Source organism: Passer domesticus, chromosome 2 (assembly GCF_036417665.1).
Source record: "Passer domesticus isolate bPasDom1 chromosome 2, bPasDom1.hap1, whole genome shotgun sequence".
Classification (NCBI taxonomy): Eukaryota; Metazoa; Chordata; class Aves; order Passeriformes; family Passeridae; genus Passer; species Passer domesticus.
In genome coordinates, this window is record NC_087475.1 from 100,378,497 (window position 1) to 100,400,319 (window position 21,823).

Genomic DNA, 21,823 nt, shown 5'->3' on the forward strand with positions numbered 1-21,823 from the left:
ATGAAGTCAACAAGATGTTTGCATTTTCACAGGTAAGTTTAGAGCTACTAGCATAGTTTAAGGAATTGCTTTTTATAGCTAGGATAGCAGGGCGATGTTAACAGGTTCACATTTTATCTGGAAACCAGAAGAATAAGGTCGAGGGTTTGTTGTTTTTTTTTTTGAGATGGGGAGTGAAAACAGTGAACCCAATGTAGACAACGTATACTAAAAATCTTTGAGTTTCATGAGAATCACATTTATTAACAGAACAATTCAGTTAATTAATACAGTTTTAATTCTAAACTGGTTTTGTTTCCCTATCTGATTACCTACAGATAGTCAAAGGATTTGATTTTATACAAATAGTCATTGGTCCCCTTAAAAATTAGGATGTACAGAATAGTATTGAAAGAGAGCATATGCTTCCAAAACATCAAAAGGTTTTGGTAAACATCTATATACATTGTATAAAATTTATGCCAGGCTGAAACTCGTGACATAGACTGTACCTGTCTTGTATAATTTGTTCTTACCCCTCAGGGTATGAGAATTCTTCACTGCATCACAACAGTAAATTATTAAGTTAGGAGAAGGAAATGCAAGAAGAGACTGTTATGTAATAGATTATGTCATCAGCGTATGCATACAGAGAGCAGTTTCTTTAAAAGGAAGGGAATGAAATGGAAATCTCTAGAGAAGTTACAATCAACCGTTGTCACAGGATCAGCAGCTTTGGTGAGTCTGTCTCACTTGGAATGAGAGCTATGTCCTACTCAGTGCAATTTGGCCTGCTGTTGCTGATTTTGCCACTTCTCATAGAATTCTTTTCTGTTGAAATCTGATATTCTTTTGTTTCCATTAATCTGCATTTGTTATTTGTTTGTGGGACTGCTATCTATAACTTGGTCTTCAGACTGTATTTTTGCACAAACCGTTTTGCCTGCATGCACAAATTCTTAAGATGACATCTGTGTAATTTACTACATATTTCAAAGAGCTCAGAGTTGCACTCAGATTTCTCTGACTTAGAAAAGTAGCTGGAACTGCTGTGGTTCAGGCTGATTTTATTTTTATTTTTAATTTTCCTTTGGCACACCTAGAAGTTTTTATTTGCAAAAAAAGGAGCAACAGTAACACCTGCCATAGAAACGTTTGGACAAAGGTAAAGTTCACACTGCATTGATAAAATACTTGGATTTGGATTTGTTAGGTACAGGTGGTAAAGAAAAACACAAACTGTTGATATTCGGTCACTTGGAAAGTGACTTAAAGGATGAGAGGGAAAGGTCACACTGAGCACAGGCATATGTTTTCTAAATGGATTCACACAGAAATAAGCACTTAAGGAATTTTATAAACTGCCACTGCTTCTTGCAAGTCTGGCTTGGTTATCCCTCCTCCCCAGCCCAGAAACCCTGGGCTCCATGCCTTAGCAGCTGACCCAGGACATGTGCTGGTCCCATCCTAGAGGCTGGAGAAGACACTCCTCCACTCCTGTTTTTAAGACCGGGGTGCCAACCCCCCTGGTGTGACCAGTTCCTAGTGCCAAGTCCCCTCACACAGGTCTGAACTGCAGCGTGCCAGATGCTCATTTAGTTGGTCCAGAGAGCTGTGGCTGCTCCAGCTACTGTTGCTGAGGCCACACTTTCTTCAGCTCCCGTCCCCAGTCTGCACCCCAATCTGACTGCTATTGCTGGGCCAAATTCACTCATGCCATTCTCACAGCTGCTGGCACCTCAAACTTACACCACTCACATATGTGGGATAATGAGATTTCATGGAAAGATAGTTAAGAAGAAAGCATTTAATATGAAGATAGGATGACCCTGACGAGCCTTGGTTTCATGAAGACTGTCCTTTTCCATCTATCCCCCTCATTATTCCTCCCCAGCCATCTTCCTTAACAAGTTTTGCATGGTCCCACAGACCTAGTTCAAATCCTTATGTTCCTTGTTTCCCCCTTTGTAATAGTTACAAACTCCAAGCTGGCCCTCTCCAAAGCTGTGAATGTACTTTCTTAGTGGCCTGTCCAACAATGACTGTAGACATTTGGTTTTTTGCATGATCTCTGCTCCCCATGGTCCCTGAGTTCTGGGTGGTTTTATTTCTGGCTTCCCATCTTCTGCATTGAAAAGCTCCCTGACTGGATAACCTTAATAAAGGCAACACTTTCACCTTTCATGTGCTCTTACATAACTCATTTTTATTTGGTGGGAGAAACAGCTTAGGATGTTGTGCTAAGTAACTGCTTTGTAGATACAGAATTTTTCTTTTTCCCTCAATGAAAAGCTTTCATTGAAAAGCCATCATCTGATATCAAAAACATATCAGATGATGGGGGAAAAAAAGCACAGTTGTCTGTGAAAAGAACTGTGGCCTATATTATCTGCTCCATTCCCCACAAATTTCTGTGCTTGCTGCTGCCACAGTAGCTGTGGCTCAGCTGAGGATAGTTGTTGCCACAGCTGCTCAGTGCTCTGTTTCTCAAGGCAGTAACCCATAGCAGCACCCTGATTTTATCCTTTCTACGCTGTTAGTTCCTCCTTGCTTTTCTTGTGGCAAAGGCCTAGGACACACAGAAGGGCAGGGGGCAGTACTTTGCACCCGTACAGATGTTCCAGGGTCCTCAACAGCCCACAAACCCTTCCTGACAATGCTGTTGAGCAGTTTTAATTGGTTTTATGTGTAAGAAATTAGGTTGAGGCACAAACTGAAACCCAGGAGGCTCCATCTGAACATCAGGAAACACTTTTTTACGATGAGGGTGTCTGAGAAATGGAGAAAGTTGTCCAGAGGCTGCAGAGTCTCATGCTTGGACATAATCAAAAGCTATTTGAATATGGTCCTGAGCAACTGGCTCTAGAAGGCCCTGCTGAGCAGGGAAGTTGGGCCAGATTACTTCCATAGCTCCCTTCCGACCTCAGCCATTCTGTGATTCTGTATATAAAAGATCCTGAGTGTTAGCCATGCCAGTGGATGAAGGTTCATGAAGGTACGAAGACTGCAGGGAGGGCTGTTTATTTGTGGTGAGGTAACCAGCAATAATGAGTGTGCTTGAAGAAAAATTATGTTAAATGTGAGGACAGCAAAACAGTAATTCATATGAGGAATAGTCTTCCAAGGCCTGCTAGAGAACTTCTTCTCCCAGATGCTGACACTTCACAAAATTGTCCCTGAAACAGGTTGTGGAAATAATCGTCTTCAAAGTTGCAGGATGGTTCTCTTGTCTCTGATTTTGGTAATTTGTCATTTCCATCCTTTTCTTCCTTACTCTCTCTCTGCCATCAGAACCTGTTCTTTCTGTGGTTCCCCATCCTTTCCAAATGGAGTGAAGAATGACACTGCCTGAGAGAGGAGGAGGAAACGTTACCTCCTGTTAATTTACTGAGCTGTCCCATTGCCAGGACAGCAGAGAGAGATTAAAGCAGGGAAGCAGACGGAACAAGAGGGGGCAGGGAGTCTCTGGTTACACTCTCCCTCTGTGTCTTTCCCTCACCAGTAACCTTCTCTCTCAGGGTGCTCTGAGGGACTTCAGCTGAAGGCCTATGCCTGTTTCATTCCATGATTTTGCTGGGAAGGGCAGAAGGGAAGACATTGCCCTGAACAAGCCCTGCTCCACAGGACGTTGTTTCTGGGGATATGACTGGGGATGCCTCTCCAACGAAAGCGTTCCGATACCAAGAAACTCTGGTGAGTACAATACCTGCAGCAGCACAGAATGTTTCCTACGTGAGAGCTGGCTTCCCTCCTCTGCTTAAGGGGCTGAAAACTTTCTTTGCCTACAAATATACTTCCCTGTTTGCATTAGACAAACTCCCTGGGCTATCTGCCTGAGCACATGATCCAATAGTGGCTTTCTTCAAGAGAGAATGTGGCCATGTTCTCCTTGAATTCCTAATCCCCACGGGTGAAAAATTTACAACGCCAGGCAGGTTAAAAAATGCTGGCATGAGTCAGAGCTGAGTCTGCAGAGCTACACAGAAAAGCAACTGCTGGTTGTGAATAGGTTTCTTTTATTAAGACAACCACAGATAAGGCACTGAAACCATTCCCTGCCCTTTGTTACAGCTCCCACAAGAAGCAGTTAGGATTCTGCCATAGTGGTGTCCCTACAGGTGCTGTGAGAACATGGAGCATGTTGCTCTGTGGCATTCTTTGGGACCATTCCAGTGGGGTCTTGCACTGCTTTGTTTCATGGGTATTTGGATGCAGACTGTTGAGCCTCTTTCTGCTTTATCTACTTTAAAGAGTTAACTAGCAGAAATGAGATCCATTGCATGTCTGTGAGACCTCACACTTTCCTGTATGGAGGTAGCAGTTTGTCCTGTGCTTAAGAAGCCTCTTGCTTTGGTCCCTGAAGTGAGAATTAGCATCATACAGTCCAGATTGCCTAAGGAACAAAATGAATGAAATCTCAGCCTTTAAAAATGAATAGCAGCCTCTTTGTGCCTAAGCATGCAAAGTTTTGGTAGCAGTGTTTAGAGAGAAGTAAGACTCTGTTGGGGCTGAGGAAAAAAATAAATCTCATCTTCTTTGAGCTACTGCAAAGAAAGATGGAGACTTTTTTACCTGCTGCTTTCTGGCATCTCTTGACCACATCTGAGTAGGGTCTTGCACTGCTTTGTTTTATAGGTATTTGGATGCAGGGTGTTGCCACATATTCTGAGGTTTTTTTTCTAGTGCACCTAGTTTAGTAAGGCGAAGGTAAGAAGAAGGAAGGTATGGTCTTTGGGAGGAGTAGGCTGAGGTGAAGAACTGGAGAGTGGCTTTCAGTCAAAAATATTCTGCTGCTGAATACTGCTCGTGTGTATGACAGAGTACCTTAGAGATGAAGACTGTATGATCTTCATTCAGTGTGACCATATAGCCCTTTATGACTGAAATCTTAATTTCAAATCCAGACTTACACAATTAATGTAAATTTCTTGGTGATCCACGTAGGCACATCACAAGCACACACCCTCAACTCAACAGTGGTTTATTGAGAATGCTATTTATCACATAGTATTTGCATTGCCAAAGGAGCCAGTCAGTACAGTGGATGGATTAGGATGTATTTCCTCTCTCTTGACCTGATTTTCTGCATTCAAATATAAAAAAGAAACATCCTCATGTCAGAAGTGAGTAGTATCAACAGTAAAGCATTGAGGCTGAGCCTAATATAGGACATAAAGGGATTGCTATGACCTGTTTGCACTATAAACAGACAAGTAATGATTGCGTGAGGTACTGAACTGTAAGGAAATACTACAAATCCAAACAAAAGCAGTGGTAAGGAAGAGAGCATGAACCACCACAAGATGCAGAAGTAATGAGTGTGCTACTTGGATAAAATGGCTATATTTCTTCTGCAGCTATAACAAACTCATGGATCTCTACAATTTTCAGTTCTAGGTTCTCAATGTAAAACTAGACTAGTCAGAGTAAATAGACTAAGGAGAGTTTTCTTGAATGCTTGTGGGAAGACACAACTAGCACCAGATTTCTTGAGTTCAAAGAGCATGATTTGTATAATCTGAGCTAAAGCAAATCTTTGACAAGATTTTTGTCCATTACTAAATAGCTATTTGTGAGAGAAAGAAATACAATGCATTGCATTATATTAATTCATTGATAAATGTATATCCCAAATATTTACCTCCGAGAGCTCTTCTAGGCTTCTGTACAGGACAGGATTGTGTAATAAATTATATCTGATTCCTTGAGTACCTGCATAGGTAAACCCCAAATGACTAGTTCTTTGTTGAACTCAAGTCATCCCCATCCCTGATAAGCTTTATGATAAGGAGGCAGCAATGCTAGGACCTGTTTCATTAGAGATGACTCTAAAGTTAAAAATTCTTTGAGAATGACCGTATATACTTGGGTCCTTAGGCATCATAGGCAGAGTAGCAGCTAGTTACTGGAGCAACTATTTGCTGGATCTAATCCAGGCATTAGTGCTAAGAAGGCACTGAATCACTAATCTCAATTGAAAATAAATTATTTCTCAAAACAAGCAAAATTAAGAACATTTATAAGGATTATGTAGCAAATGAAAAAAGGACTGTAATTCTGGATGTTGTTGCCTCAAGTGTTTTTGCCAGACACTCTCAGGACTTGAGTATCTTAGCAATTTACACCTTAAAATGCTATCTTTAGGAGCAGGCTCCTCTCAAGTATCAGCATTACATCTGTTCACTCCATGTACTCAGTCATGTTAGCCCGTTCTTGTTCAGCGAGTGAACAGAAGCAGAGAGAACTTCTGAATAATGCTGTACATATCAGTCTTCAGACATACAGCTGCCACTGCTCTCTGGGCATGCTGGTTGGTCAAAAAAGACAGACAGTAGGTCATTGCCTGGCTCCAAAGACTGTAGGAATGACTGCTATTTTCCTCTGATTTAGAAAAGCTGTTGCAGTGTCACAAACCACGGGCGAAGTCACTTATGAAGACTCTATATTTTGGGATGAGGAGAGATGGTAGATGAGGTAGCTGCTGGTCAGCCTTCAAGGTCACAAACCATCTACATGAGAGTGCTGATGAGTCCACTGACCTTTTCTTGTCCTTAAATCGCTTTTATGATTGAAGTATCTGCGTTTGTTTATATACTGTGGCCACCTTACTAATTTTTTCTCCTCCTGGCTTTTTTTCTTTTTTCTTTTTTTTTTTTTTTTGCCATTTCCAATAATTTCTTTTAACTATTTGTTTCCCAGGTGTTCATGCCTCTTAGTCACTTACTCTTTTACCATTCCCTTGTTGCTCTCACATACCTTGTCCTCACACTTGTGCTCTGCTGGTCTCCTCATTTTTTTTCTCTGCTCCTCTTGCTCTCAGCATACATGAGGCCAAGTGTTAGGTTTCACAGCTGTGTTTTTCTCTGTGCCTTCCTCACATCACTGCCATTGGATTCTGTTCTAAAAATATCCCATGTGACCCTTTCCCTGTCCTGTCCCAAGGCAGAAGGGGGATTCTCTCCAGCTCCCCTCTCCTCTTTTTATTTTTGAAGGTGTTGTCAATCATACAGAAAGTAATGTTAGAAGGCAGAAGAGACCTGGGGAACTGAGGTTGTGAGGAAGATCACTTGTGCAGATTTGTATTGCCAATTCCAAAGCTGGAGAGGACAAAAGATGCAGATGATCATGGGGCCAAGCTGTACATGGCAAGATGTAGGCTTCTGACAATGTCAATGGAAAAGAAAAAAAGGAATTCTTTCTTCAGTGTACCTCTGCATGGGAGAGATGTTCAGGACTACCCTACCTGTTTAAAAGATGGGGATAGGAATTTTTGCTATATTTTGCTGTGGCCTTAAGTTCTGCTGTGAGAACTAGCAGCTTCTTGGGGAAATTTTCTCATTTCCAATTTGCGTGCTAGTGGGCCTGGTATCTATTGTTCTAATAATAATTGAAGTTTGCCTGACAGTATTTTGGTTTTGTTGCCATCAAAGCAAAAACCCCAGAATCACAGAAGGATCTAGAATGGAAGAAAACATAGGCAGTATCCGCTCCAGCCTCCTGCTTGGTTATGAATTTACCTTGTTTCAAGTCATGGCCGTTGCCTCTTGCATCTTCCTTGTGCCTCTCAGTGGAGAGCCTGGTGCTGCCTTGTCTATAGCCTCCCTCTGGGTGTATTTGTGTTTGTTTTTGCAAATCAGCCTCTTCTCTGGGGTGAATCAGCCCCTCCTCTGCTCCTTCAGCTTCTCCAGTCAACCATCCAGGCAAGACTTCCTGAGGTGACACCCACCTGAGCTGCACACCTGTGCTGTATATTCCTTACTTAAGCACCTTTCCCATGGAAAAAGCTGGGTTTAACAGTAGCACGTGCAACAGAAATGGTACCAAAGGCTTCACTTTGCCTGACTATTACCCACATTGTCCTGGTACTGGGTTATGGGAACATTTACAGCCCCACGGAGCAGGTTGCCTGCAGACACCATACCCTGGATTGCACCATCCTGGCAGGGAGGGCAAGGGGCCTTTTCTGCTACTTATAGAAAAGTATTTTTAAAAACCCATTTCCAATATCATTCAGCTATTGGGCTCTGTTGTGAGGGTGTCCGAAATTACATTTCCATGGATTGTACACTCCTGCTCAAAGAAATAAATTCTAATGGCTGGCAGCATGCCAATCAGTCAAAACGTTGCCATTGATCTTGTGCTGTAAAATGTAAAAAAAAACTTGTTCATGTGTAAATGGCACATGGGGATATCCCATATTTGCGTGAAACCTAATAGGGTACCTGCATGCTATAAGCTTTTTTTATATGAACAAAGAAAATACATGATTGCTTTGGCATCTGGTGTGTGCTGCTTTGGCAATATAGCAGATTAAATTATTTCAGGCAAGTTAGGGGTAGGGGCTTTATGTGTGGGAAGACCTTGTACAAGAATTCCTGACATTAAAAAAAGACAGACCTGTTGCTAGTATAATTCTCAACAATGGCAGTAGAGGTGCAACTGGAATATAGAGATTAGTGCCCCAGCTGTACAGCAGGTGGAATACAAAGTATGGTAGATATAATTCATCAATACAGAAATGCACAGCAAATAAAAATCCTCAGTCAACTACTGTTGTTAATCTCCACAAAATCACAACAGAGAACCTGGGAATGCAAAAGAGAAGCTGGCAGTAAACATGACATAAAAATAAGTTATTTTGTCAATGTTTACTTTAGCAAAGGAGCAGGCAGTTGCTGCTGTCAGTATTGATGGAACAACTTCCATGTACCTGTAAGATAAAATGATCACTGTTCACTTGTTCATGCAGCGGCAGGAAAGACAGAAGTTTAATAATGCTGGACACTACCTTCTTGGAACCTGCTTATTTTAAGTGTTCATATTTACTATTAAGTGGCATAGAACTTCTTGGTGGAACCAGATTTCATTGCTGTTTCTTTGCATGGGAAGGCATATCATGTTTTTGCATTTGTTAATCACGCAATTCTCAGTACTGAACACGGAGGCAGCAAATAGATCCTCCACACATTGCAACTGCAACAAACACTTCTGTCTTTGGACCTTGAAAAGGACATAGTTGGGGTTAAAGGATTTGCTCATGTTTTTAAAACTCAGCCGTTTATCTCTTCAACAAATTCCTGCCTCTTGCTGAAGAAATTAATCTTTACTTGTTAGTCAGGGAGCCAAGTGGATGTTGGGATTGACAATCCACAATTGATAATCCACTTCCATGACATATTTGTAAAAGGTCATGGATCAGGAATGTTTGCCCATCATCTATCAGCACTTAGAGTGGATTCTAGAAGCACATAAAAATAGAAAGCACCTTCACCTACTGCACAGTGCTATTGTGAGTGGCACCTACGTTTTTTCAAAGGAAGTCAAATACCTGTAGCTCTAAAAAGTCTGACAAATTACATGCAGTTTGTTGTTTTCTGATTTGTTGCCGTGAGGAAACATTACTTTGTGCACCTCCAAGTTTGTTTCAGATGGAAGTTTATGGTGGCTATTACCCTCAGGGCAGAAGCCCAGCGGGGGAATGCCGGCCGGCCAGGATAGCTCAGCGGGGGGGCTCAGGCAACCCAGGCAAGTGATAGTGATTTGCAGTCAGCTCTTTAGTGATTTCAGCTCTTTCAGCATGCCTGGTGCCGCCGCCGCAGCAGACACAGAGAGAGAGGGAGAAGCGCTGTGTGGGTTCCGCAGGGTTCTTTTATTCGGGTCTCCGCGAAGGGTCCAGTGACAGCTCTCCTCTCCCGAACCGGGCAGAGTTAGGGGTTTTTATACCCTACAGGGGTTTTGAAAACTGTCCAATAGTAAGCGTCAAGGGAAAAGTGACCTATGGATATACAGGGAGATAACAGGGTCCGAAAGGCGGAAGAGAGGGGCTTCTAAAGCCTTAGTCATGCTGACTTTGGTATTTCCTAGCTCAGGCCTCTGACCGCCAAGGAGGCCGTGCAGGCCTTGTGCCTGCTACAACTCCACTTTCTGTATTTAGAAAAAAGGCGTTCCCTATGGTTCTTTTAAAACAATGGACAAGGCATGAGAACATGACTAGCACGATGACAATTACAAGAAAAATCCACAAGATTCCCTTAACCAGAGATGCAACCCATCCCGTTAATCCCCATTGACCGAAGAGGTCATTGACCCAGTCTGGGGTATTTTCTACTTTTAAGTCCTTCACAAGTCCCTTCAGTTTCTGGATGTTGGCGTGGATGGATTCCAAGTGTGAAGAGAGATTGAAGCAGCACATCCCTTCGAAGTCCTCGCAGCCATGTCCGTGGGCAAGCAGCAGGAAGTCAATCGCTGCTCGATTTTGGAGGGAGGCGTGTCTTGTGGTTTCTTCTTCCTTTAAGAGATCGCTCAGGGCAGCAGAAGTAGCGTTAGCTTGTTTACTGAGCCAGCACCCAAGGTGATTTATTTCACCCAGGGCCTTAGCTGCAGCTACCCATGGTAGGAATATAGAGACTGCTATCTTTTTTGGTTTGTTCCAATCGTATAATTTGGGATCGCGATTTTCATCAAATGCTGTGTAGGACCTTTTGTGGCGTTTTAACTCGCTCTCTTTTTTCCAATTGTGCAACAAGGTGATATTTGGAGTAAGGGTAGAAAGTTTTCCTAGGGTACAGGGACCTCCCTGGAGTCATGAGGGGATCCCAGCCCCTACTCTGTCACCACAGATGAGAAACGTTCCCTTGGGTAGAACTTTGGGATGGAGAGAGGACACAGAGATCACATGAGCAGTGTAATTACACCAATCGTGAGGGTTGTAGGCTTTGTTAATTGGTGATATGTCTGTTCGGTATGTGTTTTTGTTCAGGTCAATTTCAGGCAAATTATTCTTTGGATGTCTAAAGTAAAATTTGACACAGAATGTGGCCTTAGAGGACCCCAACAGATCCAATTCTTGAGGTTCCTCAAGAGCATTGGGCAGTATTTTTGTCCACTCATCCCAAGTTTCTACCTGGTGGGGTCTCTTACCTGTGGTGCGGAGAAGCTCTGAATTATAGGCGGGCCAGTCCTCGGCTACGAAAGGAATTCCTACTAGACACGTGGAAAGTGGGTTATCAACGCTCCCCATGGATAAGCACATGTTATCCTGTTTTAATGTCCTTGCTAAGGTTACCCAGACATTATGGCTCGGCTGTGGGCCGATCCAACCGACGGCACATGGCACGGTGAGGAGCATCCAGGCAGCAGTGAGGACAGCACCAACGGAGATATTTTTCATCTTTGGACAGGAATGGGGCTTCTGATAGGGAATATAAGCAAAACTTGTTATTTTTATGGTAGGAGGGGAGGGTTAGGGTTCCTTTCTTGTTCCTTTCCTCTGTTCCTTCCACCCCCCCTATTTATTTTTAGTTTTTTACTGGTTTTTTTTTGGTTTTTTTTTTTGTTTTGTTTTGTTTTGTTTTGGTTTTTTTTTTGTTTGTTTTTTTTTTTTCCCTATGGTAGTAAGGGTGGGGGAGTGGGTAAGAGGTTAGAGGCTTTTGGTAAGGGTTGATAAAGGGGATAATAGGGTTTTTAGGGTAAAAAGGGTAATAACATCTAATTCAGAGAACAGTTTTGTTTTCAGGCTGTGCCTGGCCTAGGGCTTGATGCCTCAGAATGTTGTTCAGCTTTCTGTTTTGTCTGCTGCTGTGTGATGGGACAGTCGTCTCCTCCACCTGTGGAGGTTTGCCGACGTCTTCGTCTCCAGGCCGAGCTGGTTTGGTTTTGAGGAGGTCTCGTGTTTGACTCAGGAGGATTCTTGTCACTGCTTGTGGAAGTGGTATTTGCAGTGCCTAGGTATGGTTTTATGTTTTTCCCTGGGTACCATCTTGGACCAGATGGTAGCAGAACACACGCATATCCTCTTCCCCAGGTAATGAGTTTGAAAGGTCCCGAGACTTCATGTGTTTCTGGGTCCTTCACCAGCACAGGTGGTTTCTCTGTGAGCTTTGCTTGGGTGGTATTTGCAAAGTGGCGAAGTATTGGTGGATCAGGCTCTGAGGTTGTACAGTTCAGGAAGTTGATGACATAGAGAGCCTTGCAAAGTCTTTCAGCTGGAGAAATTATTTTTGTTCCTCTCTGTTGCTGATTGAGGACTCTTTTGAGAGTTTGATGTGTCCTTTCTATGATGGATTGTCCTGTCGGGTTTGCAGGTATACCTGTCTTGTGTTGTATTCCCCACTCACTGAAGGACTCTTTTAACTTACGAGAGGTATAGGCAGGTCCATTGTCTGTTTTGATCTCCTTTGGTACTCCCAGGGTAGCAAAGGCGAGGAGAAAATGTTTTATGGTGTGCTGTGCAGTTTCTCCTGTATGTGTTGATGCAAATACTGCTCCTGAGAATGTATCAACCGATACATGCACGTACTTTGACCTTCCAAAAGGTGCAAAGTGGGTTACATCTGTCTGCCACAGCTGGCAGCTGTTTAAACCTCGGGGATTGACTTCCGTCCCCACAGATGGTATCTGGTAGTTTTGACAGTTCGGGCATGTGGCAACAATAGCTTTTGCCTGATCTTTTGAAAGCTTGAACATTCTGATAAGGGCAGGCACATTTTGATGAAAAAATGAGTGCGACAACTTTGCCTGGGCAAAGATGTTAGGGACATTAGCAGTCTCTATTGCCACGGCTAAGGTGTCTGCTTTCCTGTTCCCTTCTGCAATGAAACCTGGGAGGTCAGTGTGTGACCTCACATGCATTATATAGTAAGGTTGTTTTCTGTGGGAAATTAAGCGTGTTAATGTGGAAATCAATTGGTATAACTTTGGATTGGAAACCTCTTTGAGAAGAGCATGTTCCGCTCTCATAGCTATGCCAGCAACATAAGCTGAATCTGTGACCAGATTAAAAGGTTCGTCTTTGAATTTCTCAAAGGCTCTGACAACAGCTGCTAACTCCGCAATCTGTGAACAGCTCCGCAATCCCTCCACTATTTTTATGTCAGATTCCCAATTTTGGGTCTTAGGGTCCCTCCATGTCATTACCGACTTGTGGGATGACCCTGAGCCATCTGTAAAGACGGTTAGAGCTTTGAGAGGTGTGCTACTTTGGACTAATTTTGGGGTCAGATGAAATGTTACATCACGATTAAAAAGCTTATGTTTTGGGATATGTACTGAAATTTGGCCTGTGTAGCTATCTAAGGCATACTGGAGACTCTCATTGGTCTGGAGCAAATGTTCCAGGTCCCCAGTGGTCATTGGCAAATATATGCATGTGAACTCACACCCTGCAAGGGAACGGAGGCGAGTTCTAGCCTTTTTTATTAAATGTGCCATAATTTCTTGGAAGGTGGTAATTGTTTTTGTGGGTTGGTTATTTGTAAAGATCCACTCCAGGATTAGTAGAGGGTCTCGAAGTTGAGTGTCCCATTGGAAAATCAGTCCATAGAACCTAGGTGCTTTTCCCAGAATGACGAACTGGAAAGGCAGGCTGGGCTCAAAGCGATGGGCTTTGCGTGAAGACAGGGCTTCTTGGACCTTGGTGATGGCATCTCGGGCCTCTGGTGTTAGAGTGCATGGAGAGTCCAGATTCTCCTTGCCCCAAAGAAGGTTGAACAGGGGAGCGAGGTCCTCTGTTGTAATTCCTAGCAGTGGACGTACCCAGTTGATGGATCCACACAGACTGTGCAAGTCTCTCAGGGTTTTTGGGTCGTCTCGGATGGCGAGCTGCTGGGGTACGATGGTCCTTTCCCGGATCTGGAGTCCAAGGTAAGTCCATGGGTTGGTGTACTGTATTTTGTCCTCACGGATCTCGAATCCTGCCTTTTCTATGGTTTCAATAGTCCTTTTAACCACTTTGTCCAAGTACGTTTTTTCTGGTGCGCAGACCAGGATATCGTCCATATAGTGATCGATGATCGCGTCTGGGAATAGGTTCTGAACAGGAGACAGGATGTGAGCAACATACCACTGGCATATACTGGGACTGCACTTAAGTCCTTGAGGAAGGTAAAGCCAGTGATATCTCTTGAGTGGAGCCTCTCTGTTAAGAGAGGGAACGGAGAAGGCAAACCGTGGAGCGTCCTGGGGATGCAGCGGGATGCTGAAGAAACAGTCTTTAATATCAATGACAGCAAGTGTCCAGTCTCTAGGCAGCATTGATGGTGAGGGCAGGCCAGGCTGGAGGGGACCCATGTCCTCGATGACCTCGTTGATTTTGCGAAGATCGTGGAGGAACCTCCACCTGTCCGTTCCAGGCTTTTGTAGCATGAAGACTGGAGAATTCCAAGGGCTGGTGGTCTCTACGATGTGGCCTTTGGCAAGCTGTTCATCCACAAGGGTGTGTAGTGCACGCAGTTTGACTTTAGAGAGGGGCCACTGCTCGATCCAGATCGGGTTGTGGCATTTCCAGGTGAGACGAGGAGTGTCTGGCAGTGCGTGCTCCTCAGTGGCCCCAATTAGAAATCTGGACTAGGAATACGTGGGGAGGCACCCCACTGACATAAAATGTCCCATCCATACAAGGTGATGGGGGCCCTTACCACAAACGGGCGGATGGTTGCCAACTTGCCTTCAGGCCCTTCGACGAGGATGTTGTACTTGCTCCGCATGGAAACTGTAGCTCCACCGATTCCTGTCATCATGCCTGCCACAGGTTGTAGATTCCAGTGTGCTGGCCATTCTGAGCGGGCGATGATGGTCACGTCTGCACTGGTGTCCAGCATCCCTGGTAGGTGGAACTTCTCTCCTCTGCAGGTAAGACCGCACTCGATGACAGGCTTACTCGGTCCCACAACTTGTATCCACATTGCTGTGGGGTTGAGAGGAAGCTGTTCCCTGTGATTCTTAGGGAGTAGAAAAGCCTGTGCGAATGGGGTACCCTTTGGAAGAAAATATGGTAAGTCTGTGCAGTACACCTGGACAAAGATTTCTTGTCCCGGGTGCACTGTTTGTACTTCTGGAACAACAAATATTTCCTTTGGGCTATGGAGAGAATCACCTATAATTAGGATGTTAGAAGGACCACCTTTTGGCCCATGTTTGCCTGTGGGAACACGATAAACATTGTCATTTTTAAAGTCAATGGACAGTGCAGTTACCAGCTGTCGGCGCGTTCCCCTTGGTATCGCTCCGTGTGTTGGATCCTCCTCATATGGTCTGGAATCTCCTGGGATGGTGCGTGACTGGGTCTGGATGGCCTTTGATTTGGTGTCTTTGCGTGGGGCCCCACCACGCTCCGCTGGAAGTTTCCCGGACGCGGCTGGTAGTGCTGCTGATCCTGGGGCCTTTGGTGGAAATTGCGAGGGTACCTGGGAGGTGACCTCTCTGGATAGTCCTTTATAAAATGTCCAAAATCTCCGCAGTGGTAGCAGCGGACCTGATCTTTAGAAGCTATTACTGCATATGCACTAGAAACTCCTTCTGCAATACCCTTAGTTACTGCTTGTGCCACTGTATCTTCAGTGGGCAAGTGGTGTGTGCAGCTTTCCAGCATTTGCTCTATGGTAGGTTCTGTGTCTAAGGGTAAGGCTCTCAGAATTGCTTTACATTTTTCATTCGCATTACTCATGGCAAGTTTACACAACAGTTCTTTTCTTGCCTCTGTGCTCTCTATCTGTTTTTCCAGAGCATCCTTAACTCTATCCACAAATTTGATAAAGCTTTCATCTATTCCTTGTTTAATAGTAGAAAAGTATTGGGTAGGGGTAGAGTCATCAGGGGTAAGGAGTAAGGAGGTTTTTGCTGCTATAGCCACGTCTTGTAATGTTGCCTTAGGTAAAGTATCAGCTTGGTCAGAGGGTTTCTGCAAATCCCCTTCACCAGCCAGCTGTTCGAGTGTAAAGTTTGACTCATCAGCATCTGCAGCATAGTTGTCTGATAATGTTTTTAATTGCTTTTTCCAATGCCTTTCCCAAAGCATGTACTCGGCGGGAGAAAGGAGGCACTGGGCAATATTTTTAATATGGTGGGGTACCAAAACATGTGCTGAGAACGTAGCCTCTAGGAAATTTCTAAAAATATGTGAACTTCTACCATGTTCTTTGGCTGTATTTCTTAATTGCACAAGTTCTTTATTTGTAATAGGTTCCCATGTCTTTCTAGCAGTAGCACCTCCTCTTTTTCCCTTCTTATAATCTACTGGAAAGGCAGTAATTCTCTGAGCTAATTGCCAGTCCCCTGCCTGTGTGGCTTCCATTTTTATTATAGCCCATGGATCAACATACTCTATTTCCAAATCAGAATCGCTGTCACTGCTGTCATCAGATGACGAGAAGTGAGAGCTATCAGGCCTTGCCTTATGCTTTTTATGGCTGGCTGGAGCAGCATTTGGCATAGGTGCTTGTGACTGGACCAGGTATAAGGCAGCACATGGCAGAACGTGGCTACAGGGAGGCAACAGGGCTGGGGTGGCTGTGCAATGCGTGATACAGCATGCACAGGACTAGGGGGCGTGGGGAGGGGGGGCAGAACTGAAGGAAATCTGGGGGGTCCCGACCGGGGGTCCCTGAGGGTGGGTGTGTGGTTGCAGAGCCTGGGTGTGGGGGCAGGGGAGGTGCGGGAGGGAGGAGGCGGCAAGACTGGAGGAGGGGGCAGCAGATACAGGGAGGCTTGGGTCTGGGGCGGATACGCGAGCGGGGATGATTCCAGTGGCAGCAGGGACAGTGGGGGGGGGGCACGGATACACAGGCTGGCTGATCCCGTGCCGCAGCAGGGATGATGCCAGGGGCAGGGAAAGACGCGATGGTAGCGGGGGGGGGGGAGGGCGGGAGGAGCGGAAGGGAGGTTGGGGGGGGGCCCCAGCAAGGTCGGGGGGAGCAGCGGGAGGGGTAGGGTTTGGGTCAGTCTCAGCGGGAACTGGTGCAGATGCTCTCGGAGATAACACAGAGAAAGGAGGCGCGCAGGGTGTGGCTCCCGAGGGGCAGGCGGGGGGATAGAGGGGGTGGGGAGGGGCCATGCGCGCAGCGGGGTTGGGGGGGTGCGGCGCAGGCGGCAGGACGCTAGGACCCAGCGGAGTACTGGATTCCAGGGTGGAGGGGGTGTTATCTCCTTGACTAGCATTTGAAATAGGTGCTTCTGTTGAGTCAGATAAGGGCTTCCTGCTTCCTTCGACAGAAGTTAGCCCTGAAGTTACTATCTTTTTGTTAGTTTTTTCTACAGCTTTAGTGATAGCGTGAAACATAGGTAAAAACCGGGTTACAGAAAAGTCTTGGTTAGTTTGAAACTTATATATCGTGTTCCCAATTGTATCCCAAAAGGAGTCTAAGGTGATAGTCTGTGTATTAGTGTCTGGGAAGTGGCAGAGAATCCACTTTATAAATTTTTTCAGGTTAGTTTTTGAAAGGTTACCTTTAGAAAAAGAAAAGTTGTTAGAAGATAGGATTTCTAGGATTAGTGAATATAAATCTCTCTCGTTCTGGGATCACTTAAATGTACTAAGCTTTGATCCCATGTTTTCAGTCCCCACCAGCAGAAAAAAGAGAAAAAAAAAGAAAAAAAAAAAAAAAAAGGACCCAAGGAAAAAATATTTTGCGCGCAAGAAAGGCTGTGTTAAACTTACACTTTTTCAGCCTGTTGTGGGTCAAAGTTCTGCTGGGGGTCGTCTGCTCGTCAGCCTCCACGGACACTCGCATGCCCAGGTGTCGGGGTGCGGGTCGGCTGACCTCCTGTCCAGAAGAGTCCTTCTAAAACGAAGAGCTTCTCCTTCCAGGATCTCTGGCGAGCGGAGGCAGTGACAATTTCACGAAGAAATGCTGCTCCTCTGAGATGGCAGGTCCGGCATTCAGTTCCGCGGCCAGGATATCGTGGCGGTTCAGATGTTGGCCCAGGGGCCCCTCGCTGTTCGGGCGTCTGCTATGTTCGGTGCGCCAGCTATGGTTGGGCTATTACCCTCAGGGCAGAAGCCCAGCGGGGAATGCCGGCCGGTCAGGATAGCTCAGCGGGGGGCCAGGATAGCTCAGCGGGGGGGCTCAGGCAACCCAGGCAAGCGATAGTGATTTGCAGTCAGCTCTTCAGTGATTTCAGCTCTTTCAGCATGCCTGGTGCCCTCGGTACCGCCGCCGCAGCAGACACAGAGAGAGAGGGAGAAGTGCTGTATGGGTTCCGCAGGGTTCTTTTATTCGGGTCTCCGCGAAGGGTCCAGTGACAGCTCTCCTCTCCCGAACCGGGCAGAGTTAGGGGTTTTTATACCCTACAGGGGTTTTGAAAACTGTCCAATAGTAAGGGTCAAGGGAAAAGTGACCTATGGATATACAGGGAGATAACAGGGTCCGAAAGGCGGAAGAGAGGGGCTTCTAAAGCCTTAGTCATGCTGACTTTGGTATTTCCTAGCTCAGGCCTCTGACCGCCAAGGAGGCCGTGCAGGCCTTGTGCCTGCTACAGAAGTTTGTCCAACTAGTCTTACCTGTGCATAGTCTAGCACACATATCCTTTGACTACATGTAAACTACTAGAGTGAATATGGATGTCTATATCCTGAGGCTTCGAGTTACCCACATCTCTACTGGGGCACTGAAGAGAAGAGCATTTGCCTGAAGACCAGCCACACAGACTGACAAAGTACTTAACTGTGAGGAGGAACACACTGCTTTTAACAGCTACAGAAAAATAACTATACATTTTTGAGTGTGTGGTCAGCCCAGAACTGACCTCAGACCTGCAAACAGATTTCAGAATTAGATGATGCTTTCTTCAGACCATTGGAAGAGGTAATGTTCTTAGTCCCTGGAAGCAAACCTACTGCAGCAGTAAGAGCAGGGCACAAGCAATCCAGGAGGCTTCTGAAGTGCATTGCCAACAAATTCATAACAAGATAATCAAAGAGACATCAAGAGGAGGTGCTCTGCTGGACCTGATACTTACACAGGAGGATGTTCAGGATGTCCTGAACATCCAGGACAGCTTCTGGACCTGAGAAGGAAGGAGGGCTCAATCCTTGAGTTCAGGAGAGAAGTCTTTGACTTCAGGGATCTTCTTGGAAGAATCCCATAAGAAATGGCCCTGAAGGGAAGAGGGCTATGAGAGAGCTGGTTGTTGTACAGGGATCATGTCTTCCAAGCTCAGGAATGATCCATCCTTCTGAGCAGGAAATCAAGCAAAGGCAGCTGGAGGCCTACATAATTTAGGAAGGAGGTCCTGACTAAACTCAGACAGGTGACCTGGGAGGAATCTAGGGACATCATCCATGTGTTAAAGGATGAAGATAAGAAAACCAAAGCTTATCTGGAGTTTAATCTGGTAAGGGACATGAAGGACAACAAGAAAGGCTTCTACAGGTGTATCAGCAGCAAAATTAAGGCAATGGAAAACACGGGCCCTCTTTTAAGAATCAAGGCAAATTGATTCTAAAGAAGATGATGGAGAGCAATGACCCTCACTGGAGGAGGATGAGGTCAGAGAACATTTAAACAAACTGGGTATGCACAGATGTCAGTGGAACCCGATGGGATGCACCTACCAGCATGAGGGAGTTGGTCAATCTCATTGATCTTTCAAAGGTCATAGGGATTCAGAGTGGTAACTGAGGATAGGAAGAAAACACTCCTATCTTCAAAAGGAGCAAGAAGTCCAGCAAACTGCGTGCTGACCCACTTCAGCTCAATGCCCATAAAGGCGATAGAGTAACTCATCTTGGGAACCATTTCCAAACACATGAAGGACAGAAAGATGATTGGGAGTGGCCAGCATGGAACTGTGAAGGGAAAATCACATTTAACCAACCTACAGTTCAGTAATCAGATGAGACAGCCAAGCGGATGAAGGAAGAGCAGTGGATTATGTTTATCTTTATTTTAGATTATGGTTATCTTTATTTATTTTGGCAATGCTTTTGTCTCCCACTTCATCCTCGTAGTAAGCTGATTAAATACAGGCTGGACAAGTGGACCTTGGAGTGGATTGAAAACTGAATGAACTGCAGGGCTCCAAAGGTTGTGATCAGCAGCACATCCTTCTGCTTAGCTGTGGTGAGCCTAAACCTGTGCCCAAGTCTGAGCTCCCCAGTTCATAAAACCCATGGAGTTACTGGAGAGGGTTCTGCAAAAGGCCAGAGTGATGATGAAAGGACAGGAGCATCTCACATCTGAGGAAAGGCTGAAAGAGCTGGGATTGTTCAGCAAAGGCTCATGGGAGGTCTTATTATCTGATGGAAGACTGAAGATGGTGGAGCCATTCTCTTCTCAGCAGAGTCCAGCCACAAGACAGGATGGAATGGGCGCAAATTGAAATACAGGAATTTCTGTCTAGACATAAAGAAAGAGGCTTTTGCATGACTGAGCACTGCCACAGGTTTGCCTGGAGTGATTGTTGCATGCTTGGAGACATCCAAAAGCTGTCTGGACACAGCCCAAGTCAACTTTCTCCTGCTGACACAGCTTGAACATGGTATTGGACAAGACAGCAGGTGTCCCATCCAAAGCTCAAATATTCTGTAATTCTGTGATTAACTTAAGTACTCAGAGGAACAGCAGTGCAAATTACCTACTGGTCTACAAGATTATTGTCTTCTAAATATGACACAGAATGTATTTTTAATTCTTTGTCTGTACCGAACTCTTTTATCTACCCTTGTTGTTAAATGACTCACACAAAACTGGCATTTACTTCTATTCAGAAAAGCAAATTAAAACTGTTTGCCTGCATCTAAATTCCAAGGAGTTTGACTTCAGTAGAACAAAACCCTACTTCCTGAGACACAGCCAAATTAACCTTCTCAGTTTATTTTCTTCATACCGCTCAATATTTTCCAGACCTCATTGTCCTTTCCAGCCCAGGAGGTTCTAGTCCATTCAACTGTTTCTCATACAGCAGCTATGCCATAATTTGACCATCCTCTGAAACTCTCCCAGTTCTACTGTATGCTTTTTGAGACTAGGGGAAACAGAAAGCAAACATTACTCAGATGTACTTGCACATTGTATTTAATTAGGTATTATTATCCTATTTCTTAATCATAGTTCTAAATAAATGCTAAAGAGATCATTATGATCATTCAGTGTAACCCCAAGATCTTATTCTTACATACTGAGAGCTTGCATAGTTGAACAGCTCTTGTGTATATAAAGCTAGAATGTCTGTTCCTCCTTAATCACTTCAGATTTATTGTGACTTTTCATCTGTAATTTTATTGCTCAGTCATTCTGTTAAAGCCCTGTACAATTCTTCAGTCAGTCTGGTTTTATTCCTCTGAATAGCTTTCTAGCACCCTGTGAGCCCTTATCCAGACCAGGGAGGTATTTGATATTAATTCTGCTTGGTATCAAGTTTCTTATCAACTGTAGGGGACATGGTACTGAGGGCAGGCTGCTTTTAGTTCCAATTCCATATAGAAATGGGGCATGTTGGAAACCTCATTTCCATTAGTTTGAAGTCCATAATGCTCCAGGTTCAAAGGGCAAAAGAGCTGTAGGTTCACCTAAGTTTTCCAGGAATGGGAAAGGCAAAAGCAGGATTAAACACATGGCAGCTATGCAACAGGGTAGTGGCAGAAGAAACAGCATGGTGTAGGAACTTTATTCCAGAGATTCATGGAAATCTTACTCTTGGGAAGATGAAGCCAGGGTTAAGCAAAGTTCTCTTGCCTACACATGTGTTTTAGTGCTGCATGTGAGCATGTACATTTTAGCTGACATGATCTACTGACAGCCACCCGAACAGCTTTGTTCTTAAATGCTGCTTCCCTGACCTGCAGTGAACTCACTCAGAGCATGACTCTGAGCACTTAACTGCATGAAGACATGAGTGTTTTCCATCAGTTTACCTTTCACAATGCTCAGACAGACATATCAGAGCTGGTGCAAGGAAGGGAATCCCATCCTTTCTTCATGCCACTCAGTTCTGAGACATCTGTAATGGTTCAGGCCAGAGCTGAAAAATCTTGAATCTCTGTGTGTTCTCTCTTCTTTAACCCAGCTGTATTTCAAAAGCAGTACCAACTACTCTTATGCCATGACCCTAGAAAATAATTTTTTTTTTT

The 21,823-nt window shown here is 44.7% G+C and overlaps 1 protein-coding gene across 1 annotated transcript in view; it reads left to right on the forward strand.

Moving 5' to 3' along the window:
- The first annotated feature begins 521 nt into the window (after positions 1 to 521).
- The window catches only part of CLCN1 (chloride voltage-gated channel 1), a 69,016-nt gene continuing 47,714 nt past the window's right edge, over positions 522 to 21,823 (forward strand). Inside the window, exons 1-2 of the mRNA XM_064410007.1 lie at positions 522 to 717; positions 3,498 to 3,672. Of these exons, the coding sequence (XP_064266077.1) occupies positions 3,622 to 3,672 (51 nt within the window). The 5' untranslated portion in view covers positions 522 to 717; positions 3,498 to 3,621. The remainder of the gene's footprint in view (positions 718 to 3,497; positions 3,673 to 21,823) is intronic.